This window comes from Vulpes lagopus, chromosome 10 (assembly GCF_018345385.1).
Source record: "Vulpes lagopus strain Blue_001 chromosome 10, ASM1834538v1, whole genome shotgun sequence".
NCBI classification, from domain to species: domain Eukaryota; kingdom Metazoa; phylum Chordata; class Mammalia; order Carnivora; family Canidae; genus Vulpes; species Vulpes lagopus.
This window is the reverse complement of record NC_054833.1, coordinates 23,710,751-23,734,004: the sequence shown is the minus strand read 5'-3', so window position 1 is coordinate 23,734,004 and position 23,254 is coordinate 23,710,751. Positions and strand designations below refer to the sequence as shown.

The 23,254-nt window shown below is 41.2% G+C and overlaps 1 protein-coding gene across 1 annotated transcript in view; it reads right to left on the bottom strand.

Moving 5' to 3' along the window:
- Positions 1-23,254, bottom strand: part of GMDS (GDP-mannose 4,6-dehydratase) — a 578,975-nt gene that overhangs the window by 435,222 nt on the left and 120,499 nt on the right. Inside the window, exons 2-4 of the mRNA XM_041772059.1 lie at positions 18,403-18,447; positions 10,173-10,260; positions 8,506-8,615 (exon numbers count right to left, since the gene is read on the bottom strand). Of these exons, the coding sequence (XP_041627993.1) occupies positions 8,506-8,615; positions 10,173-10,260; positions 18,403-18,447 (243 nt within the window). The remainder of the gene's footprint in view (positions 1-8,505; positions 8,616-10,172; positions 10,261-18,402; positions 18,448-23,254) is intronic.

Sequence of the window (23,254 nt, the reverse complement as noted above, 5' to 3'; positions counted from 1 at the left end):
AACTAATTTTAACCCTCATAAAACATATAAGCCAATACAATTTATTTATCTGCTAAGCAAAAGAAGTTGTCTTCAGAGATCAAACAAGGAGTTATAATTTGTGTGTATTAATATATGAACAAAAATATATTTGCAATATTAAAAAGGAAATATTTACTTTTAAATCTTGGAAAATAGGTTAATTGATAATATAATAGTCAAATAACTGAATTGGCAATTTCTTTAAAAAAAAATACCCAAATAGGAACAAATTATTCATTTTGTTTGTCAAGCTATTGATTCTTCTGATTCCACAGTAGCAAAGATTATTAGCTTCCCATAGCTTTTAAGGAAACTTACTTACACACCAGCACAGAGGAGACACTCAATATAAAATTTTTTATTGAACTATTCCAGCCTAAAAGATTGTGATTATTCCTGATGACTTAGCACTACTGTAGATTTCTATTTTCCTTCTATACTAATTTTATTTTAATATCACTTATGTGCTAACATTTCACCTTGTACTGTTGTATTTAGGGATCTTCTTCACTATGCAAACACTACTCATATGGTATTAATTACAACCAGTTTCCTCCATCAAGGAAAAAAAATGCTTTTAACTCAAACCTATTGTATCAAAACCTTATTTCACTGTAATAAGTGGTGGGAATAAGAAGAGAGGTGAAATTTCAAACATTAGGAGCCTTATGTTCTCTTCCCTTGGTATTTCAGTGACATCTTTCCCATCTCAGTCTTCTTAGATTAGCTGTATGACAAGAAAACCAAGTGGTGTCAGCCCTGGGCTGCAGCCTAGATAGTCGGCTCTGCTGCTCATCAAATGGAAGTCCTAAGCTGCGTTTTATAAAATAAGGGCTTGAGCTGCCTCATCGTCAAGATCTCTTCCACCTCAAAATACTATGGCCCATTTCATAAAAATCAAAGGTCCCAAACCATCATTTTCCCCTTTATAATATGGCATAACAAGTTAATGTTTCAGTGGCAGGAACTACAGGCATCTGAATGAGGAAAACATTCTTACATATAATTTCAAACAAACACAGATGAAATAACGAATGATAGTTAGATCCCGGTGTTACCTTAGGGGATTTGTTTCTCAGCATAATTTGCCTCAAGTTAGCCTAAATTATGATGGAGAGCACACTGGGATTGGACGTAGGGACACAGCAGCCAATTATTTACATTTCCTGCCCCCCCCCATTCCTACTACCATTTATCTGGCAGCCTTCCCCCTCACGATGGACTGTGCCACCGTTCCCCGGCGTTACTACTACAAAGAGCATCGTCAGCAGAGCCTTGCTGAGAAGCTGACATTTGAATAAAGGTTGAGGGTAGTGAAGGGAACGAGCAGGTGGATATGTAGGAAAGAGTATCAAAATCAAAAGCCAGTGCAAAGGCCCATAGGTAGAGGCAAGTAGTAAGATCTCCAACCTAAGATAGGTGCTCATCTTGTAGATGAGTAAATGGAGACTTAAAAATGCCAAGCACTCTGCTGAAGTCACATATCTACCACATAATGTGGCCACGATCTGAAGTCAGGGAAAACACCAGGGCCCAAGGTCTAGGGTAGGCCTGGATCTAAAATGTTACAATGCATCCTGGGAATTCTATCTGCACCCCTGATTTGAGAACTTTTGCCTGTACCACAGCGTCTCATGAAAACCCTTCTCCCCGCCCTTCTGCCCTATGACAGTCATCTATAGGTTTCCCGCACTATCCAAAAGTAGACCACTCTAGGAAACCTTTCATAAGCCAAAATGGCATAAAGCAAAGAAACAATTACCATTAATTTATATGGAATAATTTTTTAGCATTCCTAGACTCAAAAAATAACCTCTCTTGGGCTTTGCTGATACCTTAGGACAAATCCTGCTTAACAGATACAGAAAAGAAATTGAGAAAGCACAGATGCTCACAACACAAAACTAAGTTGTCTTGATGCTGAGATGTTTAATGTAGTTCCTGGGGAAGAAGCATGATGTGGCCACTCTCGCTGCTTGGGGTGCATGCTGCCTCATGCAAAACAAGTGCTGAACACTATTTTTGCTATTTTCATAAAAGTGAAAATTTTCTTCAGATTTCTTGTGATTGGTGAATATAGGTACTAATATAGGTCTATCATAAAAGCAAAGTGGTATAATGGCATCTTTCAAAAAGTGGGGATTGGGGGATGGGGATACCTATCCTTTTTTTTAAGATTATTTATTTATTTATTCATGAGAGACAGAGAGAGAGAGGAGAGAAAGAGGCAGAGACCCAGGCAGACGGAGAAGCAGGATCCATGCAGGGAGCCCGATGTGGGACTCGATCCCGGGTCTCCAGGATCACACCCTGGGCTGAAGGCAGCGCTAAACCGTTGAGCCCCCACCCCCACCCCCACTAGCTATATTCACACAATTTGATTTAATGAAATCTAACATGCAATTGAGTGGGACATGAAACTTGACCCTTACCCACATTTAAGGATATTCTCATAGTTTCCTTCCTAACAGAAATAGCTAAGCCCCCTTCCCTGCCTACTCCTCATTTTCCCGTTCTACCCACACCTCCTTTTCAGCCTTCCCAAGATTAAAAAAAAGGGGGGGGGGGAATGAATGATCAAGGACATAAGGACACAGAACAGTGCTCTCTGTCATTTGCTCTGGGTTTTTAATAGGCCACCCCTTACCCTTGCTATCATTATACAGCAAAGGGCCACATTGCTGCAACTTTATTTTGTTCTATAACTGGTTTATTTAGGCAGTAACCAGATATTGAACCCAGGCACCTGCCCTTTCCTAACATAATGTAATTCTCCAATGCATTTAGTCACCTGTCCCCTCCTCCCCTCAATGAGAGAAACCATAAGAAGTTTAGGCTTCCTGGAGATAAATATGGGGGTCAGCTCTCTAGCTATAAATTTCAATTCCCAGGACCAGCCAGGAAAAAGCCACTGGAGATGACAGTCTTTAACTCAGGTAATTAAACTTCTCAGTCTCCTTCCCAGGGGCCACTTGTCTAATTCCCATGCCTTTTTTTAAATTCCCAGCTTCATTCCCTGGCCTGGTTTTTCTCTCATCTCTCCTCAATTATAACTTGGTGCCTGGCCACTATACTAGCCACTTGGTTCACAATCAACTCTGCTTCTTGTCTAGCTTCCTGGACTGGAAGTACCACTGTGAGGAAAATTTAGACTCAGCTTCCATGTTCACAATCTGCTGACTGGTCCCATACAACCAGATAAGGAAATCCCACTCACAATTCCTGCTCCTAATCAGCCATGCCTCAGTTTACCTTCTGGGCACTCAGGCCTCCCAACTGTCATGAAACAAAATTAAACAAATAGCTTACAGAGAATTAAAAAGGAAAATAATAAACCTTATTAGAGAGCTAGAAATCTAATGAAAAGTATAGAGTTATTCAATTTGCATAAGATAAAATTAAAGAAGAGACTTAATAATGGTCTTCAACACTGAAAATCCTTCTCAGAACTAAAGAGAAAATGACTTTCTGTCTCCACTGACGACACAAGGAAAAAGAAATAAGCTTAAGAAGAAACTTAGGTATGTGGGGAAAGAAAAATTTAAGGTGAGAGCCATTTTACATTATAATTGTAATCATTTTCTTGAACGGTCTTTAAAATAAAGAATAGAAACGTCTGAGTTCCAATCCTGGACTGGCCAGCAACTAGATGTGTGATTTTGAGTAGATAACTTCATTTATAAAATGGAAACCATATGAAATCATTTCTGAAGTTCCTTTTAGCTGTAACATTCCATGACTGCATAATTTTCATTTCTTTGGGAAAAAAAATAAAGGCAATTCCAACATAACACTGTGAGACAAAAGGGAGTAATGCTGGACTAGATTGACAGTAGAAAGAGTTCATCCAACAGTATGGTTTCAAAAATAAATGACATGAGATTACCAAAGAAGCTTGAGGAATGGTGGATAAATCCAAAATCATGACAGTAATGCACACTGAACAGATAAGAAACTTAAGACAGAAATTACTGAAAAACTATTATTTACACAGTTAAAAAAAAAAAAAAAGAACAATAAAGCAGGCTCTTGAAACATTTTCCCCATCAAAATGGGCAGAACTAAATATTGGATAATTTGTTCCTACTGGGATGATGTCATCATGCTAGGTTTAACTACTTTTAATAACTAGTACATTTCCGTCATCTCTCACTTTCTCCCACATAAGATCAAATCAGCCTCTCAATGACCCACACTTCATGAGTCATAATTTTTCTGTTTATGATTCAGAAAAATGTCTTCAGTCAGTATTTCCCAGACTGCTGTGGGTTTATTCCAAGAACCAATTTCATCTTCATTGGTTTCCTACAGGAAACCAGACCAACTTCCTATTATTTTATTTTCCTTACTTTTAGCATACCATAGCCCACAGCAAATTAACTGGAAGTGAGAGTGATAGAAGACTTTATCCTGCACAAAGAGAAGCCAACACAAACAATGCCTAGTCTAGAAGTCACAGATTCAAAATTAAATACAAAATGTGCTAATATTAGAACGTTCCTTCAAAAAAGCTCCAAACCAAATAATAAACATGTATTTTAATTACCCTTACTGCAGGTATTCCACTGTCAGAACTTTTGTTCATGAACTACTGTCTAAGAATACAATAAATCCTACAAAGCTGATTAACGTGTATGTGTGTGTGTGTGTGTGTGTGTGTGTGTGTGTGTTTTCCATACAAAGCCCCTAACAAGCTGCTAAATGGACAGGTAGACCGCTGAAGCCCGAACCCGGAGCCTTGGAGTGGTCAGGAAACAGGGCAACACCCCAACAACATGGCAGTCTGTCATCCCCGGCTGCCATCACTCTAGCCCCTGCCCCACACCTGCTCTTTCTAGGACTAAGAATCAATCTGACACTAGATCACAGCAGAAATAGTAACATGGAACGTGAATTTTTTAAAGGACATCCTAGCAGTGGTTTGTACTCATACTATTCCTCTAAAATACTATTATTTCTCACGGACAACACAGAAAAAGATTTGTCAATGTGAACAGTTTTCGTATAAAAAATATATCAAATTCTCCTTAGACTCTTTCCTTTCTCATCATTCTTGATAACAGGTACAGTTTTAGGCTTTAAAAACTCACAAGGTCACTAACTGGCAAGGAGCAGGATAATTTTACATCAAAGTCAAAAAATGATACATTAAAAAAGGGCCGAAGAAGAATGCATGTGAGGCACATATAAAATATGGATAAAACAAGAAGCTGGAAACATCAGAGCAACGGTTCTCAAAGTGAAATTCTCAGACCAAAGTCAGCATTACCTGAACAATCCTAAAAATGGAAATTCTGACCCCACTCTAGAAATTCCCCACTCTGACCTAATGAATCGAATTCCGAGGAAGGGCCCTGCAATCTGCAGCTGATGCTAAAGTGAGCCTTTATCTATCATATTCTCTTTCTTCCTTCTTACACCAGGAAATTTCTAGAAAAGAATCCACTCAACTTGCATTTCCCTCATAACCCCTCAACTTCTAAACTGCACCCTGGCTAACTCTTCTATCATATTGCTAAAATGCTCTTTTTAGAAGTATCTAGCATGGCTGATATTCCCTCCTGCTTGAAATGGTCTGATTTTTTACTTCTGTAACACAATTCTACTCTCCTGCCTGTCTATCTCCTACTTTCCTGTGATCGGTGACTAGTCTTCCTCCTCCCACTCTAAATACACTCAGGTCCTCTAGATTCAATCTTCAGTGCTCTACTCCTCCTTCTCTACCTGCTGCCTTGCTATCTCAAGAATTCCCAGAGCTGGCTTTACATCTCTATACCCCACAAACCTCACAATATATTTTAAACTGCCTGATGACCTGCTTCATCTGAATGCACTTCAAGGACTGCCAGTAGAACACATCCAAGAGGGAATCTCTCCTTTACCCTGCCTGACTCCAACAGTCCCTCCGTGAATGCCTGCTTCCAGTATTGGTACCATTAGTCATCAGGTCCCCTGGGCACTGGAGCATTGCTTTCCTGCTTCCCTGGCTCCCGTATCTTATCAGCACAGAGGTGTCAGCCCTACCAGGCATCCTGTGTCACCAACCTCATTCCCACCATCTTCAAACAGCTTCCTATATCTCTTCGGAGTCCTATAGCTAGACTTACCTGTAAAACTCATCTCCAAATCTGTTTTCCTATGTTCAAAAATATGCAGAGGTTGCACAAAGATAGCCCAACTTTGGGCTACAGAGCCTTATATCACATTTCTCTTCATCAAATTTTTTGCTCAGCTAATCTAGAATGCTCATCATGTTAAAACATATCCCAAGTTTTCTCACTTTTAACTCTTGGCCTTACTACCTCCATTCCAACTACTAGTTCCCACTTAACTGTGTCTGCAAACTTCTAGAAACCTTCTCCTTGATACCATCATAATCCCCTCAGACTGAAGTCCTCTCACCCTACTCTAAAAACTCAAAGGTATTAGCGCCAGCCTCCATCACTTGCCACAAATCACTCCCACATACATTTAGAACTTTCACAACAGAAGTGGGTTTTATATAATTTTTGTATCCTCCCTTCCACCACACATGGAAATATTTGTTGAAGGGCTATGACCTTACAAGCCAGAATTCATATTCAATTAAGCACCATTTCTTCTAATTAACTGGCCTTCAGGAGAAGCAGGCAAAACACAATAAAAACAGACAAACTTCACAGACATAGCAACTTAGAATAAAATGACTCCATTTCCTAAACTTTCTATACTTACAGTGCAACCACTCTAGAATGATAACCACATAGTATTAGGCTCATTTCAAGAAGAAAGGACTTTCTGAACTACAAAAACTTTTTGGAAAAAGGAGAAGACTTACTTATTTAACACTAAAATGATGGGAAGACCTTCTATAAATAAATCTTCATAAAATTTCGTGCATCTTCCTACCATGCCAGTTTATAGCTCCAGGGGTGATAAACTATCCACAATCACAAAGGAAAGTTTTTAATGTAAGGGAAATGGAATAACAGCGCATCCACTCCAAAATACTCAAGTTTTGCCTGGAAGATACTCTCATGTTGGTCAAGAAGGCCAAGAAGCAACTAGAGAAATTATAATGTGGGAGATGGACTGATTGCTCCAGTCAGGAATGAATAGTCTTTATATTCATTCGAGTGACGAAGAGAGTGACTATTCCTCTACAGAAAAGGGAGGTGGAATCTCTCAAGGCATACTATGCATAAGATACCTTTTCAAAATGAGAAAATACATTCAGAATCATCTAGAAAAACAGTTCTGCTCTAAATGAAAGACTTTTATAGCTTTCACAGTCCAAAGGTTAACACTGGATACTGAACAGAATCATCAGAGGTTAAGAAAGTGGAAAAAAATTTTGTCTGAGCACAGATAAGAACTATCTTTATTGCCATGGAGCTATCCCTCAAGGTTAACATTTTAGAGAAAAATGTAAATTATGAGGATATATACACTTTTTAAATTTGATATCAATTTTAAGACTGGGTTTACCACTATGATTCTCTCACTATGTTCTACACGTGGTTTCATTTTATTTAGTTTATAGTTTCTTCCTTAAACTACCAGAGATATAAAACAGGCATATAGCTTCCATTCATTCTAAAGTTGGGGATATGAAGGAATACAAATCACCTTAAGTATTTCCGAAATAACACTGCTAAATTCATTCATTAAATAGTAAAAAATACTGATAGATTCGCTGGACTTTTTTTTTTTGGGGGGGGGGGGGGCTCTTTTAACTTAGAGCTATTTGCTTTTATTTCTAAGCTCCACTATCCTGACTGAATAAGTATCTAAATAGAACTCATGTCATTGCTAGCTTCGGATTTCACTCACTCAAGTGAACACTAGGATTGAGCAACAAAAATTTGAATTAAGCAGATTGCTAGAGCCCCAGGGATGGGCTTCTCAGGTTTACTGTGATTTGTTCCAGAAAGAAAAACTAAAGCGAGATAGGTAGACTACCGGAGAATCAGAATTAAGGGAAAGAAATCAACATTAGCTGTATCATACTGGAAAGACAAAAGGTGAAAAAGAGTTTTTCTTCCCATGAGTTTTACTATTTACCATAAAAAGTTAATTCAATTAATTTTAACATATTATTGAACTCAAAAAAATATTTTTTTCTCATCCAATAATATAACCACTACCAAAAATTAATATTAAAATAGAAATCCTATTGTGTTACATTTTCCAACATTTAAACAAAACACTTCATTCACAATGTGATTTGAAATGGCAGAAAATAGAGTACAAGATCAACCCAAAATAAAAGAGTACAGCTATTTTAATGTTAGCAGTAACATCTCATATTGCTCAATAATAGAGAATACACTTTTTAAAAGTATTAGTATTTCTATTAGATTCATTAATTAAACCTGAAGACTAACCTGCATTAAGAAGCAACAAACAAACAAACAAACAAAAGAAGGAACGGAAAAAACTGAAATACAGAAACAACTCAGGAATACAGCCAAAGAAATCTGACCGTAAAAATATCTTACTTACTTTAACGTGGCTCTGGGCTCCAAGATTGTAGATCTCCGTAGGCTTTACTTCATTAATGATCTTCACAAGACAGGTACTGTCAGTGAGATCCCCATAGTGCAACTTCATGTCTTTAGAATTCAAAAGCATACTATTAGATAGAAGAAAACATAAGCCCATTTTTTACAATATCAAAATTGAAAGGTATATTCTGAAAGTATGAAAACCAGACTGGTTTCAGAGCAGCAGAGTGTAATCTTTAAAGAACCTAAATAGTAGAAAGATACTCCCATTTGTTTCCTATGTCTAAAAAGGATTTGTAAAAATTCAAACAAACTTTTTTTTAAAAAAAATCATATCAAGACAGATGTTATTCAATTAATGTGTCTTATAGTTCCCAGGTAGTTGTAAGATGTGTTACATAAGAGTGAGATTCAGTCAAAAATCTCACAAAAAAGCATATATTCTCTAAAGAACTCTGTAATACACTGGTAATAGTGAATCAGATACTTTTAACTAGTGAGTTTTAAGTACTTCATAAACATCCATCTTTAAACCATCCACAAAATGCCTGATGTAGTCACATAACTGATTAAAGGACAACTAGCCTATTCTAACCCTAAATCTCAGCAAATCCTTATACTGATTTTACTGAGTTTGACACTGTGTAGATGGGCGATTTGCTAGCTTAATTTTTTTCATTATTTTTACATAATATTGATCTATGTCTAGAGCCAATGGCACTATCATTCTGTACTCTGCACAAAAATGATAACAATTTTCAAGGAAGATATACTGAATAACCTAAATATTAAGGTGAAAACCCTTTAGTGAGAACAACTAGGTCATCTTCCTGTTGCCTATAATAATACCTGTACAAGTAAACCCAAATCTCTAAACATTCAGTGCTCTGAAATGAATATAAAATGACTTAAGCTTTACAGGCTAACTGAATCATCCCTGCTAGTTGGAAAAACTGGACAAGGAAAAGCAGGCTGACCTTGGAGACAAAAACCCAGTGTCCTGGTCCTAGCTCTGTCTTTTCCATGGTGTGTGACCTCAATAAAGTCATCAGCTCTTTCTGCCTCCATTTCCTCATCTGTAAAATGGTCTCACTCATAAGCTTCAGAGCTTCTATGAAGAGTAAATGAGGAAATACTGTGGCCCTGCTGCTTAGACTATATGGCCACATGCAAGCAATCTTAGTAACAAAATAACACGTGACTGCAAATACTGACAGTAATCTGGAAAGCAGTTAAATATAGTTTTGATTGCCACCTGTTTTTGGACTTCTCCTCACAAATTATTTTAAAAATTAAATAAATGTACAAAGATCACCTAGCTTGATTACAGTAGAACAAACATAAAAAGCAAAGGGGCATTCTGTGAATATGGACCTGATCTTACTTGAGGGGATAAGGACACCTGGAGAAGGCTGATCAAAGGCATGTCTACTCTTGGGCTCTTGAGCAGCATCACCTGACCAATATCCTGTAACAGCCTAACCAAGATGACACTGTGGCCCAGGGGCAGCAAGCAATGGAAGGGCTTTCAAAGCATGCAGATAGCATTCAACGCAGGCAATTCACAGGTAAATAATTGATGGGCTTTGAGAAAAATGACATTTGAAAATAACATCATAATATAGGAAGCTACAGGAAGACATTTTAGAAAAGAAAATGACTTACTTCCTTCGATATGAGCCTGGGGGTTCTTATACAGATGTTCAATTCGACCCGTATTGAATGAACTGGATCGCCGCACAATTCCATGGACCTGCAATTTTTATAGTTGTAGAAAGATAAGAAATTATAAATGTGCAATGAGGATAAATAACTTGGCGGTTCTTTTGTAAACGCTTACCTTATGAAAAAATAACTATGACTTAGAAACTTATGAACATTATCCTTAAATTATTAAAAATAGTTCCACTGCTTACTTCCTCCCCAACCACTGCCCACCAGCCACCAGCATTGTACTTTCATCTCTCTGTGGTGTTTTCACTGCCAATCTCAACAAAAGTAATTAGATAATTATGTGACTTCACAGCAAATGCTTAGTTACAGATACTCAGATGTCTCCTTTTCCAAACACACACACACTTAGAGCCCTGTTGCTGACAAAATATCTCTTCAGTTTGAAACCGAAGACAGACCATGTGAGGCCATATCGGTTAAACGGCCTTGCAGCCTCTGTAACACAAAGCATGAGGCCGAGAGGCTCCTGCCACCACATCCTTCCAGTGTCCTCAGAGCTTTGCATCGGGCACCTATTACATATGTATACATATATCTGCATCCACAAAAATAAACAGCAGCTGCTATTATCCAGCTTTGTGAAAAAGAAATAGCATAGATTAGGGACAAGACATATAGTCTACTAAATTTAAGATATGAAGAAATGATTTTTAATTCTTTTTATTTTTAAAAATTTTTATCTTTGACTTAACCATGTTAAGCGTGAGGGGGAAAAAAAAGTCCTTGGAACAAGAATGTATACCTGCCTGATACCGAAGAAAAGACTATTTGTGTCTGATACATAAAGAAATTGTTCAAGACCTGGTCTCACTTCCTTCTTATGTCAAGATTGCTCCCTTTGTGTTGCCAATGTTAATACAAGCTTATGTCACCAGCTGCCCAAGTTCCAGTTCTACTGGTGGCAGTTTTAATCCTTCACTTATTTTAGAAGTGTTCCTTCGAATGTTGGGTAGTTTCATTTGCAGCTGAATACACTTCTATATTTTAACTCAATCGTTTTCTGTCTGTTTCAAACCAAAATTAATCCTTGGCATGACTCAAATATTCCAAATGCCGGGGGGCGGGGGAGGTGCAGAATTATAAGCACATAAGACTTTCTTTCAAATAGAAAGACATGTCATCGTCATTTTATACGGCATACATGAGAAATTAACTTCTGCAAAGGATACAACACACCCACAATTAATAATTCTGTTGGTTAGCTGCTTTAGCCAAAGAGAAAAGCACTCATCCACACTATTTTCCAAAAGAACTAAGCCCAAGAAAATTTGGTAAAAATAAAAATATTTTTAAGAAAGGAACATCACAAATTTTATTGACATTTCAGGAGGCAAACTGTAAAATCTAGGAAACATTAAATTGAGATTTGGGTTATACATATCCACTTCTTAATTTAGAAGCAGAGAAAATAACACATCTAGCTTAGAATTTATTCTACTTCACAGTCTCCAATTTTTCAAGTTGTTCTTAATTGTAAAGTTGAACTGCTCTACAAACAATAATTCTGTTTAACAATTTTGTAATAAAAACCAAGTTCACATATCCACTTATATATAGCAAAATTGGTGTTCACCACCAAGTTATTTCTGAAATATAGCTTTCTCAGATGTAAGTAGAACTTTCTCTCATTGAGTATAAACGAATTTCTATGCTCTAAAAACAGACAATTTAATTTTGACAATGAAAATAATAATAACAATAATAATGATATGATTTAGTCTATCTGTTCTTTTGATTGCTGGATTCTGGGTAAGTTACATATTTCAACATCCTGAAACAAAGAGAAACTCTATATACATACACCTTGCATATAGAGACATAAAAGGCTCTGATAAAAATATTAAATGATACTGATGGAGTCAGTATGAAATCAGACAACTATACAAAATCACAGCAAATAAATAATATGGGACTTTTGGGTCACACTTATAACCAAAGCATTAAGCACTAGGTTTTTTTTAATTTTAAAAAAATGTGTTTTAATTTCCCCTCACTCCCAACTTTTGGTATGTGTATACAGGGAAAGAAAGACCTGCCAAATGCTTAATCCATGACAGCAAGTATTATTCTAAGAACTAATGAAAGCTGAGTCTGTCTGCTTCAGAGACAGGTGAAATACAAACTTTAAGACAAGCCAAAATGTGTGCAAACTGGATAATCTAGTTAAGAATTTGAGATTAGCAGCTTTCTCTTTACAGAAGGGATGTATATAAGGTTATTGTTTGTTTTTATAAGGATTTGGGGGGAAAAGAGAAGAGAAGTTAGGAAACCAAAATGAAAAGATAAATGAGCTGAATAGGACTCCATATAAAATTAATCAAAATCATTATTTTATTATAGCAGTTCAAAACATATAATTCTGAAAAAGTGAGGTCTGAAACAGAAAGGAGTATTTTGACAAACAAATTTCATGTCCCATTTAACTAAGTAATGAAAAGGAGAATTTCGAGTTCTCTCAGTATCAGAACAAACACAGTTTGACTTCAAAACCTAGAGTCAGATTTGGCAATATAACAGAAATGCTTGCTCATTTATTTATTTATTACAATCTCAAAAACAGAAAATTGTTACCACTGGATTTGAAATCCATCAGTATATGTTTGTTTGTTATTTCAACAAAGATAAAATTATTACTAGATTTCAAATTCTTTCGTTGCTAGATTTCTTTTGGAGGCAAGGATGACCCCCCCCCCCCCCCCAGGGATGTTTAATGCCACTTGCTTTTGAAAAGTACAAATTATATAGATAACATCAATAGCTAACATGTACATGGCAGTGACCATGCGCCAGATACTGATCTTCATAGACATTAAATCACTGATCTTTACAACAGTCTTCCTCATATTACTCCCATTCTACAGGTGAGGACACTGCCTGAGATCACACAACCAGTGGAAGTGTTCGTTAAAGTGTAGACATGGTCCCTCCTACCAACACTCAGTATGTTTTCAAAATGAAATCCATAAAAACTTTTGCCTTTTTTCACTAAGCCTTCTAGAATATTCAACAACCCAGAAAAAAATATTTTATAGATCATGAATGGATTCATAGGAACTCCATGTTCCAACAAATAATCTCCCAGAGATAACAACTGGACAATCCTTAGATGTCATTTCCTTTCTGTTCTCCTCATACTCCCTGGTCATAATTCCTCTCTTAAAAGGAAAACCCACAATTAACCTATTCCTTATTTTTAATTCTGATATGCTGTGTTGTATTTGTTACCATGTTATTTAATATAAATTTTTCATTTATTCCCAGATATACTTTTGCATTTAAAAAATTTGTCTGTCTTTTGTTTTTCCAGTTTCTCTGTGTTTTGGGTACAAAATGGATACAAAAGTATGTGTTGCTTTCTTATCTGCTAACAATGATGCATCATTTTCCCCTCGTGCCAACGTGCACAGGGCTCAGATCCTAGGAAATGTGTAACAGGCCTGCCTTTCACTAATGCTAATTAATATATTGGGCTAAGCAGCCCTCTATAAAATCTGTATCCCTAGGCTTGTCACTCTTATATCAACTAAAGCCTCACAGGTCCCGCAGAGCTTCTCTGGTCTGTTTTCCATGTACTGTCTTACCTAATCTTCATGATAACCTTAGGAAACAAGTGCATTTATTGTAGCCATTTACCTAAGACACTAAGTCTCAGAGAGGCCCAGTGACTTGCACAAGGCCACAGAGCCAGCCAGTGGCAAAGGAGAATTAGGACACAGGCTATCCAGCATCCGAGCCTAAGGGCCTCCTTGCCACAGTGAACTAGGTGGCCTCTTTCACCTCCTTTGCTCTGAAGCTGGTTGACGGGGCTTAAGGGAAAATTATCCTTTGTACTTCAACACCAGTAGAATTAAATGTTCAAGGTTTTAAAGGGAGATTTTTTATGAAACCCGATTAATTCTTAGTTTTCCTCTGTATGAGATGGCACCTGTATTCCATAAATAATAAACAAGTGTTAAGATTCATTCTCTTTGGGACCCCTGGGTGGCGCAGCGGTTTGGCGCCTGCCTTTGGCCCAGGGCGCGATCCTGGAGACCGGGGATCGAATCCCACGTCGGGCTCCCGGTGCATGGAGCCTGCTTCTTCCTCTGCCTGTGTCTCTGCCTCTCTCTCTCTCTCTCTGACTATCATAAATAAATAAAAATTTTAAAAAAAAAAGTTTAAAAAAAAAAAAAGATTCATTCTCTTTGTGCTCGCCTTAGTGTTTAATGCTAAGCAAAATTCAAGAAATAAGCAACATTAAAAACTGTAATGTTAAACCTTTAAATAGAGTCTCTTCTCAGTGAGCACTGGGCCAGTGATAAAGCAATCCTTTGCTTTCTCATGTTAAGTCGTTCACTCAGAACATGACCAAATGCAGGATTCCAGAGGCCACATTAGAAGGCAGGGCCCCACAGCCTCAGGAATCCAAGGAGTGAGTCGCACAAGGTACTGAACCATTACTAATTGGTCTATTCATACATGATATTCCTCTTCAAGTCACGTGCAAATGTCTATTTTTGCTTTAAAGTTAGCCAAGCTTATTATACTTTTACTCTGCTTTTTTGACTAAAGAAAAGGTAAAGGAATACACGTAATTGTGCTATGCTAATTCTACAGATAGTGTTTGTCTTTGCCTATGAGGCCACACCATCAGTACCCCACCAACCTGTCTCTGCTCTTCAACTTGCCTCCCTCCAGTTGAGTAATGCCTCTCCTCAGAGTCCATGCCTCCCCACCTTCATAATTAAAGGCTGACTTTGCCATTGCTGGCCAATTAAAGTTCACCCCTTTCTGTTCTGCGAAGGACTCGGCCTCATTATCAAGCCTATTCACAGAATCTGTAGCTCTTCTTCCCAGTGTTTATTTTTCCTGGTTTTCACTCTGCTACCCCAAAGTATATTTCTCAAAGACTAAATTCAAAATGATATGAGAGTTCAGAGAAGCAAAGCCCCACAAATCAAGGTACTTTAAGAAATTCTGTCCATCTTCATCTTATGATTAAATGATCTCATTTGAACCTTTAGTTGTCCTGGCTCTCAAACCGTAAGATCCAGGAGAGCAGCATTAGCAACAACGGGGGGCTTGCTGGTTCCCAGAATCCTGAACCAGCCATCCTCCTTTATGAGGCCTCTGGGTGGCTCTGATGCACACTGCAGGTTGAACGCCTGCTGAGTTACAAGTCTGTGCTCATCCAAATTGCTGATGTTGACCCTGTGGATTCAGGTACAGACAGGTGTCTCCTCTTACCCTACTGCATACAGTTTACTAACCTTTATTATTTTGTTCATGAGCAACCAGGGACTGCTGGCTGATAATTCTGAAAAATTTCCAGTGCAGCCTCTTGGAAAAATCATCCTCATATTTACTTCAATTTAATCACAAAAAGATGAAGTCCACACCACCATGAGATTTCCCTTAACAGCTTATCCTCCAATTATATCCATCTCTTACAATTGAGGACAGCAGCCTATTAAAGTTGAATACAATATGGATAAACACCTTTTCACTCCCTTATTCCTACAAAACTCATATTTCCCTGGGCTATGAGGAAGAATCATTTCTGATTATGTCTTGTAGCTCTGTACCCTTCCACCTATACGGTCTATACCATCTCCTCCTATGAATTTATGGGCCTCACTCCTAAACCTCTCTTGCAAGTTATTATTTCAGTGATTCATTTCTCCTACTAACTGTGATTTGCCAAGTGGGCCTTCCATTGTCTTTATCAGAATCAAATCTGCTCTTATGATTCTGAAGGCCTTGGAATGAAAACATTTGTAGCTCACCTGGCAGTCCTAGGTTCTCACTCCACTTATTTCTAAGTCTGTCATCCACGTAGGAACATTACTACCCATCTTCTGAAGTCTGCTAGTTCCGCCACGAGCCACCTAAGTGTAGCTTTGCATGTCTCCGTGCATGTCTTCTTCCAGCCATTTCCAGTAACACTAACAGCCCTATCATGCTGAGGCTGTTCACCTTCTGCCATAACCGGATTCATCCCAGGCCCCATCACTAGTCCAGCACATTCTCACAGTGACTACTCCACCTCACGCCTCCATACCTGCTCCATTTTCCTCTGGACTAGCTGCACGCACTACTTGTTGCCACCGTCCTCATCTCATGTCTTACTCTCCTGTGTCCTCCTTGCAAGTAAATTTCAACATCCACGCAGTTTAAGCACTCTTTCTGACATACCACCTCACTCTTCAAAACTGTAGTGACCATGTGGGGGCTCAGGACATGCTACCCCAAAATATGGCACCTTGCCATATGGAACATCTTAAGTTGAAGGAATCTGAGAAAATAATAGAAGCAGGAAGGTCACTCTATCCCTCCCCTTCTCCCTTTCTCTTCTCCCCTGAAACAGTTATGAAACTCTCCAGTGAGAGGTGTCCTCCCCTATAACTGGAGAAAAGGAACATCCTTACCTCTGAAGACAGAGGGAGGCCAAGAAGAATCCAAACAGAGAGATCTTGTTAAGTTTCCCCCTGTTTACTATACTTACCTCTTACTCTTTGACCTGTCATATTTCTCCACAATCATCCATTCTCCATCGAACCCAACATAAAAATACTTGGTCGTAATGGTTCCTCTGGATCTTCATTTCTTTATAAAGGTTTCCAGTCCCATAAAACTGATATTAAAGAAGTTTGTATGCTTTTAAAAAGTCTAACTGTAAGACCCAGTCAGGGACCCCCAAGAGTTGAGGGAAACTTTTTCCCTCCTCCACATTAAACCAACAGTGATTAACAGGAGAAACTTCTACAGTTTTCTCAAACTCCATTTTCTCAAATCCCTTCAGCTTAAAATATTCACCACATTTTGGGGTAGCACATCCTGAGGCCCAACAACTCTTACTAAGTTCCTTCTCTTGGTTCACTTGATACACAGTCAAATCACTAACTCCTCTCTAGCTACCAAACACCTCTCAGCCAGTGCCAACACCTGGAGCAAAGTAAGTCCCTCTGCCAATCCTCCCCTTTTGGATTGATTAAAGTACTAAGTTAATGTAGTCTGAATAAATTATCAGTTTCTACCTAAAACCAATTCTTCTGTACTATGTATGATCTACTCTGAAATTTTCTGCTTTGCAGAATATGAACATATCACTCGCTTTTATAGGAATATTTGTGGATGAACATAGCGATACATGTATACTTTCCTAATTATATTTGTCATATTTTGATACTTTTGCAAGATATAAAACGAGCTGGTTAGGTAAGGGAACAGAAGGTGCTAAACATATCTACTATTACTTCTTAAAGTCTAAAAGTCAAGGTTCTCAGAAAAGATTATGAGTTATCACAAGAAAATTCGTTTCCTTTTCTTCAAATCCTGTTGGCCTTTAGATGCCAAAATCCTTGCTGCTGTTTTTCCATCTGTCCACAGTGTGTATTTTTTTAAACATACACCTGCAATCAGAATAATCCAGAGAATCCAAATCTATTAATGTAAACACTCCCAAATCAGGCCAGAGCATATGGGTCACTGTATGGGTTTTTGTTCTCTGTACAGCATGAACTTACATACAGACGTATATATTTGAAAACTGTTCTTAAAAAAGTTTAAGATGTGCTCACGGAGTTATGCCAAATTTAATACATAAAAACTCCCGCTTCCTTTAAGGAAAGCAGAAAATGTCGAAGGAGAGGACAAAAGAGGAGAAAAAGAAGACGACAATGTCCATGACGCCAGCAGCAAACCCAGAAGTTTCAGCTTCCATAAAATATATAGCTGCCTATTAGAACGCAAAAACCGGAGTGTAAATGTTTCATTCAAGCTTGCCAAAGATCAGCTTAGTTTTTATTGCTCTGTGCAATTTCCGAATTAAGTGACTTCACTGTGAGTGGGACTTTTTTATGTAACACATTACATCATAAATTAACCCTAATAATGTTATAGCTTTTAGCTTACCCAGGTTTCTGCTTTATCTGAGAATGTGGGAAGCGTGCAAAGCAGTTAAGCACTAAGGAACAGGGGGAAGCCACCAGTGCTCACCAGCAGATAAATCGCACAATGAGCTGGCATGGTTACAAGCCAAGCGGCACATTCTTCCCCTGATTTTGATTTGTTATCGGAGTTTCAGTGGAAAACACACACAGGAGGACGGCGGCAGAGGAAGCAGGAGGCCACTGTGTCCAAGTGATTCCACCAGCCTGTGCTTGCTCACTGAGTCACTCACCTCGTAGCCTTTCTCCAGCAGGAACTCAGCCAAGTATGAACCGTCCTGGGAAGAGAAGGAAAGTTGACAATTGTCAGACCCATCACGGCTAGCGCAGAGGGCAGCGAAGGCTGAGCGTGTCGAGGAGCACAGTAACGGGGCTGTATGAACTTAAATTAAGGGTCAGAGCAACCAGAATAAAAATAATACAGATGATAATGGTGGTAAAAACACCAGAGTTCCACTTTCCAGTGTTCACTAAGCATTTACATCATCAACGTTATTTACTTGAGCACCACAGAGGCACGGCAAAGCGTCATCGTTGTCCTATTTACCCAGTAAGAAACAAAATCCAGGGAGATAATGTGGGGCAACAGAGAGAACGTGACACTTGAGGTGGATGCAGGTTTACGTTTTGCCAGTTACTGGCTGCGTGAAATATGCAAAATATGTGCAGCAGAGCAGGAGGCCTTGGTACTGCAGGAACCTAAAACAGGCATCAGACTAATTCTGGGTGGTCGTTAAAAAGGAATCGCGGGGGAAGGAACGAGATGGGAGCTGTGGGGACGCAGGGAGAATGCGGGAGGAGGCAGAGGACAGCACAGTATTAGCATCACTGGAAAAAGACACGGTGGCAGAAGGGAGGAAGGTGACCGCCTTTGTGGGGCAAGGCCGTCCGGCCCTGGTGGGGGTTGGCTTCCCACGGAGGCATCCTGGAAAGTCGCAAAAAGAATGAGTTTTGGGGAAGAAGGGTGTAACTATGACCAGGTTTGTGTTATTCTCACTGAATACGTGTGCATACCCACATGACAAACTTTAAGTAAAAGGAGGATGTTTATTTTTCGCAGAATAGGAAGGAGGAATCGCCAATTGTGTGGCGGGTCTCACAGTCCGACGAAGGTGTGTGCCTAACCCGGCCGTCCCCGGCCTTTCATGACGCCCGTCGGAGCCCCACGTGCGGGGCAGGCCGAGGGGGCCCTGCGGGGGGTCTACCAGGTGGCCGGGGGCAGCGCTCACTGTTCCCCGCTGCTCCCGGGCCGCCGGCCGGGCTCGCGGGGGTCGGGCCGACGTTCTCCGAGCCGGGCCGTCCTGTCGCCGCCGCGCTCAGCCCGCGCACGTCCTGCCCGGCCCGTCCGGAGTCGGCCTAGGAGGGCCCAGGCGCTGGGCTTCCTGCACCCCCAACGGGATCGGGATCGGCGGGTTCGTCTGGTTCCCTCGGCGGGAAGGAGCCTGACGCACCCCGCTGAGCCCCAAGGACTCCCAGCGACATCGTAGGAAGAAGCAGAGGCGGCCGCGTCGCGGTCCTCAGGGCGGCCAGGGGGCCCGACGTCCACGCCCGCGGCCCACACACTGGGGCCGGCGCCGCGAGGGCAGCAGGGGCACGTCCGTCTGCCTTCCCGACCGGGATCCTGCGGCTCGTAGGCCCCGCGGACAGGACGGACGCTCTGCCACGGCCCCTTCCCTGTCGCGCGGTGCACACGGTGCAGACGGCGCGTCCTTACCCGGCCGGAGGGCAGGGCGGCGGGCAGGGCGGCGGGCAGGGCGGCGGGCAGGGCGCGGCCCGGAACTCGAGTGCAGCGCGCGGCCCGCGTGTCCCCGCGTGTCCCAGGGCGTCCCCGCGTGTCCCCGCGTGTCCCCGCGTGTCCCAGGGCGTCCCCGCGTGTCCCCGCGTGTCCCCGGCGCCATCCCCGGCGCAGCAGCAGTGCCGAGGCCCGGCCGCGCCGAGGGGCCGGGCGGCGCGCTCCTCAGGGGCCGCGTGAGGCAGGCCGCAGCGGCCCGAGCCGTGTCAGCGAGGTCCCGGGCCCCTCAGCGAGGCGCCGCACACTCCGGCCGCACGGGCCGTCCGCACCGGCGGGGCACCGACCTCCTCCTCAGTCCCTTGCCAGGTCTCCCGGGCGATAGGCCCGAGCCCGAGCCCGAGCCGCACAGGGAGCGGGAAACGGCGCAGCGCGGGCTCCGGCCTGGGCTGGGGGGCCCCGGGCGCCCCCGGGACGCGCAGCCTGTGGGCCGGCGGCGCCAGCCAGGCCAGCAGGACGGGGCCGTTTCCGCCCTAGAGCGGCCGGGCTGCGGGGGCGCGTCCGTCACACTCAGGGCCGAGCCGTCCTGGCACGTGACACTGAAGACCCTGACACCTAAGCCCTGAGGAGGCGACAGCCGGCCCACCCGCTGTGAACACGCCTACTCTGTAGGCTCCCGCCCGGGTTCAAGCCTCGGTACCGAAGGCCTCTCGGCTGAAGAGACGACGTCGCCGCCGAGACGGTCCAGCTGACGGTGCACACGCTACCGCGGACCCACTGCGCACGCCCACAGCGGATGCTGCACACGTGTGAGCGAGCTGCGTGGCCGTGACCTTCTCTGTCTTACTAGTGCAAGCCCTCGGCCGGGAGAACAAGGAGCCACCGGCATCGCAGGTGAACACGCCAACGGCGGTAGCCACTCTGCCTGCCTGACAGACACCACAGGGGCAAAGCCGGGCCGCAGTCCAAGTCGCCCATCCTTGCGACCTAGGACCTAGGAAACCACCTCCTGCCTCCCCTCCTCCACCCGGGACCCACCGGAACACGCCAAAACTCAACAAAACAATAAAAGACCATAACAGATTCACTTCTAAGCTCAGCCCCAGTGACCTACTCACTATGGAGTGTTGGTGCTTCTAGTCTTAACTGACACCACATGATTTTAGAACACTCCAGAGCTCAGAAGACGGTGGCAGTAGTCAGCGTCTGAGAAGTCTCAGGCCTTGTGTGGCCCTATGCACCACTCAGGAGGCAGCTCACTACCGTCTGGATTGGGGGTGGCTGTATTTGGGGCTCCAGAGCCAAGAACGTGGGGCCACTGCCCAAGGACCAAAAGTACCAAATTGAGATGGACCTGAAGCCTACAGTCCCTCTACCTGGGTATCTCTGCTTTTTGCCTTTCATGAAATACTCAGAAATGTATATAAAAATGTAAAGAATATTCTTAATATAAAAAAAAGAATAACTCCAAAAGTTAATCCAATCATATCTTGACTATAGTACTAAAACTATACATTTCTAAAAAGCTGAAGGAAGAACAGAAAGTTGACCCCTTCTCCCGATGACCCCAGAAGGTTACACCAAGCCCTGAATGATCCTCCAAGGCCACATCCAAACACGTATACGCCAGGCAGTCTCCACCCTGCAGAGGAGACCAGCATTTCCCTTCCTCCTTCAAACATGGATGCCCTTATCGCCCAGAAGGACAAATGAAAAGGACACTTTCTTATATGCAATTTGAGAAGTTGGTTCCTCTGAACGGGATACTAAATCATACTGTGTGTTTCTGCCTAAGCACCCTTTGGCAGCTTCTTTGAACCCAGTATAAGCTAAGTAGTACTGGGCTAAAGAAATCACACCGCTAATAAATGAATTTCTTTGTTTAGATCATCTCAAGCATCAGGAAATAGAATATCCTTTTTGTAAGGAGAGAAAGCACCAATTTATACTGCCCTTTATGTTCTGTAACTCTATGAATTCTAATTACTCTAAAATAAGCATCTTTTCAGTTAATAGCAATTACAGTATCAAAGTAATCTGTTACCCCCCCCCCCCCACACACACACACACACACAAGAGAGATGCAAACACCTCAATGACTAACAGAAGATGTAGTTCTGAATTAGAAAGAAAACTTCCAAACTTCCAGTGGAAAGATTGGCAATGTAGTATGAAGAACGCAGAAGCAGAATATATTTGAAAAGTATTCTCACCTGGCTCATGTTGGTAACACAAATCACTGCATTAAACCTTTGTCAAATTCACAGAATTCAAAAGATCATGGGTATGAATTAATCCAACTGTCACATTTTACAGATCAGGAAATTGAGATTCAGAACAGTTAAATGTTTAGGGTACAGTCACACAGGAAGTAACAGAATCTGCATAAAAAAAGTCTTCAGGCTCCCAGATTTCAGAATTTTTCACTAAAAAATGCTATCAAAAAAATCCAAACTGAAGAGGCTGAACTAATGTCTGCAGTTGAAAACCAAGTAAAACACACTAATGCATTACCAAGTGAAGAATGAGAATACAGCAATTAACTATCAGTGGAGTGCAAACTAGCTGACTGACGGGTAGACAGGAAACCAGGATATCATCAATATTTAAAATATAAAAAAGCACCAATTCCTGTAGTCTTCTAAAGTGAGCAATTGTTTCCCCATAAAAGCTGCTGTCTCAGAAAAAGAGACTTTCACTCTCTTTGATTTACTTCCTGGTAGAGAAGAGCGCTGTAATCCAGAAATGCTATCAACAAACTCTGAATAATAAAGAACTAATTGTGCCCAGCAGCTAAGATATTCTTTCTGTTTCCACCCCTTTCCTCTGACTACCTGCCAGGGAAAGAGCCCTTCAAGCAGGTGTGAAGCGGTTGCACATACACCTCATACATATACATCGAGAAGGGACAGCAGCCCTGCTGCCAAACACAAGGCTTTCCAGGAAGCCACTGTGAGCTGGAAGGTTAAAAGCAACATTTTAAAAAGCAGCCAGATACCTCCAGTCATCCTCCATATGACTGTAACATTGAGTCTTGTGTCCATCGCAAATTTTTTTTTTTTAAATTTACTTACGAAAAAATATCAGAGGGAAGAAATGACCTAAAAGGTTAACTTTAAAAAACATTTTTTTCCAATTTGATGGGTTAAAAAATAATGTTTTTTCCTTTCATTTTTTGGTCAGTATTAAAACTGAGGAGTTTTGTTTGTGATGATATATATACTGTTTCTTCTGCGAATTATTTACCTCTTCTATCTTTTGTCCATTTTTCTAGAAGGCTGTATTTTGCCAATTTGTCCTTATAAGTATCTAGAACATAAATTCATTAATTTTTATCTCTAATTGAAGTGACTCAA